We start from the raw sequence: 3,145 nt of genomic DNA, 5'->3' as shown, positions 1-3,145 counted from the left end.
ATGAAACTTATTGGCCATCCCCACTCAGCCTTCTTGCCATTGGTCTCTTGTTCTTCCTACAGCAAAGGTATACTGTGTGAAAAATGGGAGAGGTGAATCAATCAGTGACCTCTGACTTCCTTCTGGTGGGCCTCTTCAGTCGCTCAGGGTCATATCAGCTACTCTTCTCCCTGGTGGCTGTTATGTTTATCATGGGCCTTCTGAGCAACACTGTTCTGCTCTTCCTGATCTGCATGGATCCCCGGCTCCACACCCCCATGTACTTCCTGCTCAGTCAGCTTTCCCTGTTTGATGTTGGTTTCCCCCTGATCACCATCCCCAAGATGGCATCAGACTTCCTGCAGATAGAAAGTTCCATCTCCTTTGGGGGTTGTGCAGCTCAAATATTCTTCCTTACATTTATGGGTGTGGCTGAGGGCATCCTGTTGGCCCTCATGTCCTATGACCGTTATGTTGCTGTGTGCCAGCCCCTGCAGTATACTGTACTTATGAGGCATCAGGTGTGCCTGCTCATGGTGGGCTGCTCCTGGATGGTAGGTATGCTCAATGCCTGCATCCAGACCTCCATCACTCTGCACTTTCCGTACTGTGCCTCCCGCATCGTGGACCACTTCTTCTGTGAGGTGCCAGCCCTGCTAAAGCTCTCTTGTGCGGATACCTCTGCCTACCAGTTGGTGCTGTCCATCTCGGGGGTGCTGATCCTTGTGCTTCCCCTTTCCCTCATCGGGACCTCCTATGGCCACGTGTTGGGGGCCATTCTACGCATGCGCTCAAAGAAGGCCCGACACAAGGCTTTTACCACCTGCTCTTCGCATATCACAGTCGTGGGGCTCTTTTATGGTGCATCTGTGTTCATGTACATGGTACCGGGTGCCTACCACAGCCCACAGCAGGACAACGTGGTCTCCCTCTTCTACAGCCTTGTCACGCCCATGCTTAATCCTCTCATATACAGTCTGAGGAACCGGGAAGTGCGAATGGCTTTTATCAAAGTGGTCAGCAAAGCTGGGCTCAGGTCAAAGTGATGATGACATAGAGAGTGGCTGGTGTGATCATAGCCGTCTTCCATTCCATCCATCACCACAAAGCACCCACTTGTGATGCAGCTGCTAAGACCTTATGTTAAAGGTCTCATCCCATGACTAGCTGGGTTCGTGTTTTCTCCCATGGATTTTGGAAGTCAACAGCAGCAGGCCTAATCATTTTAGTATATTCTTTTCTTATTCTTTAGTATTATTTACATGAATGAAAACCTTATTTTGTAAAACTGAGAACTTCCTGTTAATGTGCAACTCTTTCCATTCTGTGATTTATTCTAAACTTGAAAAACTCAGCTGCTTCATTTACCCTTGGACTTTAATCAGTCAATGTCCCAGACTTTGTGACAAAATACAGCAAATGATATGGCTTAAACAGAAATGTACTTTCTCACAATTCTGGAGGATGTCTAAGATCAAGGTACCAGCTTATTCTATTCCTAGGGAGGGCTGTCTCCCTAGCTTGTAGACAGCTGCCTTTCAGTGTGTCCTCAGATGGCAGAGAGGGACTGCACTGGTGTCTCTTCCTCATCATGTAAGTGCATTGAACATGGGGCATTAGAGCCCTGCCATTACGATCTTATTTAACCTTTATCATCTCCTCACAGACCCTATCTCAAATACATTCACATTGGTTGTTAGGGCTCCGATATATAAATTTGGGGGGAACATATTCAGTCCTTAACAGTGAATTTATAATTATAATTATTTTTATTACAATTACTAATACTCATAATTAATATAAAATATATTTTGTATAAATAGAATATACAAGTTATAGTAATTTTAAATGACAAATAAATTATAACTAATTATAATAAGGCAAGATTGGTAAAAAATAATTATATTAGTATCATTAACATTTGTTGGCCACTTGATTTGGCAGTTGTATGTCATTTCATCCTCTCAGCAACTCTATGATGCAGGAACTATGATGTTTTATGTATATGGAAAAAAAAAGTCTCCAAAGAAAAAGAGTAACTCACCAAATAGTTGTACATAGGGAAGTAGCAGAACTGGTTGTTGAACCCAGGACTTTCTGTTGGCAAAGACACAATTCTTTAAATAATTATGCTTAATCACTATTCAGCAGATGACTGCAATGGATTGTATATTTGCAGCTGACCATCAAACTCTGAATAATGTAGATGGTAATGGGATCAAACCCCATGGTATATTAAAAACATTTGTTAAAATGGGAAGAACTATTAGGGTATCCATTCTTTATCAAGGAGTGACTATGTTATCAAGGCTTTTTTTATCTTAATAATTTTATTTTATTTTTTTATTGAGGAATAATTGGGATTGACATTTATATATTTAAAGTATACAGTGTAACAATTTAATATTTTTATACACATGGAAAGATCACCAAGATCTATTATCTCACGTAGTTAACTCTCTTTTTTTTGTAATGAGAATGCTTATGATATACTGTCAGCGATTTTCAAGTATACAATACCATATTATTAACTACTGTCAGAATTTATTATTCTATTTTTAATGATTTGGGGCAGGCAGAATTTAATTTCTAATTGGCAATATATCCAGCCATATGACAAAATTAAAGTTTGTTAAGCACCAGGGACCCTACATCTGGCCCCCTTAAATTCATCTTATTTAAAGGGATGGACTTCATTTTGGATTCTATATGTGCCCACAACTATATAAAGAATAAGAGGCACAGTTGACCTTGAGAATGACTGCCAGTGTTTCCCTGCAGCTCTTCCTCTTCTATGCTTTATTCTAGACTTTAAAAATCCAACCAAGTTATTTTCCCTTTGATTTAAATCAGTCAATACTATAGGACAGGGGTTGGGAACCTATGGCTTGCAAGCCAGATGTGGCTCTTTTGATGGCTGCATCTGGCTCGCAGACAAGTCTTTCATAAAAAAAAAATGTTAAAAATATAAAACATTCTCATGTATTACAATCCACTCATTTCCTACCGCTCATGTTCATGGTTGCGGGTGGCTGGAGCCAATCACAGCTGTCCTCTGGGACAACACCAAATTTTTATTGAATAATGCGTAATGTACATGGGTCATTGTATGGCTCTCATGGAATTACATTTTAAAATATGTGGCGTTCATGGCTCTCTCAGCCAA

The 3,145-nt window shown here is 40.5% G+C and overlaps 1 protein-coding gene across 1 annotated transcript; it reads left to right on the top strand.

Moving 5' to 3' along the window:
* Nucleotides 1-1,025, top strand: OR2Z1 (olfactory receptor family 2 subfamily Z member 1). The gene has a single exon (XM_066360219.1). It carries the CDS (start codon nt 84-86, stop codon nt 1,023-1,025), a length of 942 nt encoding a protein of 313 aa, XP_066216316.1. The 5' UTR covers nt 1-83.
* The last annotated feature ends 2,120 nt before the right edge of the window (nt 1,026-3,145 follow it).

The sequence above is a fragment of the Saccopteryx leptura genome, chromosome 1, assembly GCF_036850995.1.
Source record: "Saccopteryx leptura isolate mSacLep1 chromosome 1, mSacLep1_pri_phased_curated, whole genome shotgun sequence".
NCBI lineage: Eukaryota > Metazoa > Chordata > Mammalia > Chiroptera > Emballonuridae > Saccopteryx > Saccopteryx leptura.
The sequence above is the reverse complement of the archived record's forward strand: the minus strand, read 5'-3'. Positions and strand labels throughout refer to the sequence as shown.

Excerpts from the sequence above, each read along its gene's own strand:
- OR2Z1 (XM_066360219.1), top strand. The coding sequence starts at position 84 with ATGGGAGAGGTGAATCAATCAGTGACCTCTGACTTCCTTCTGGTGGGC.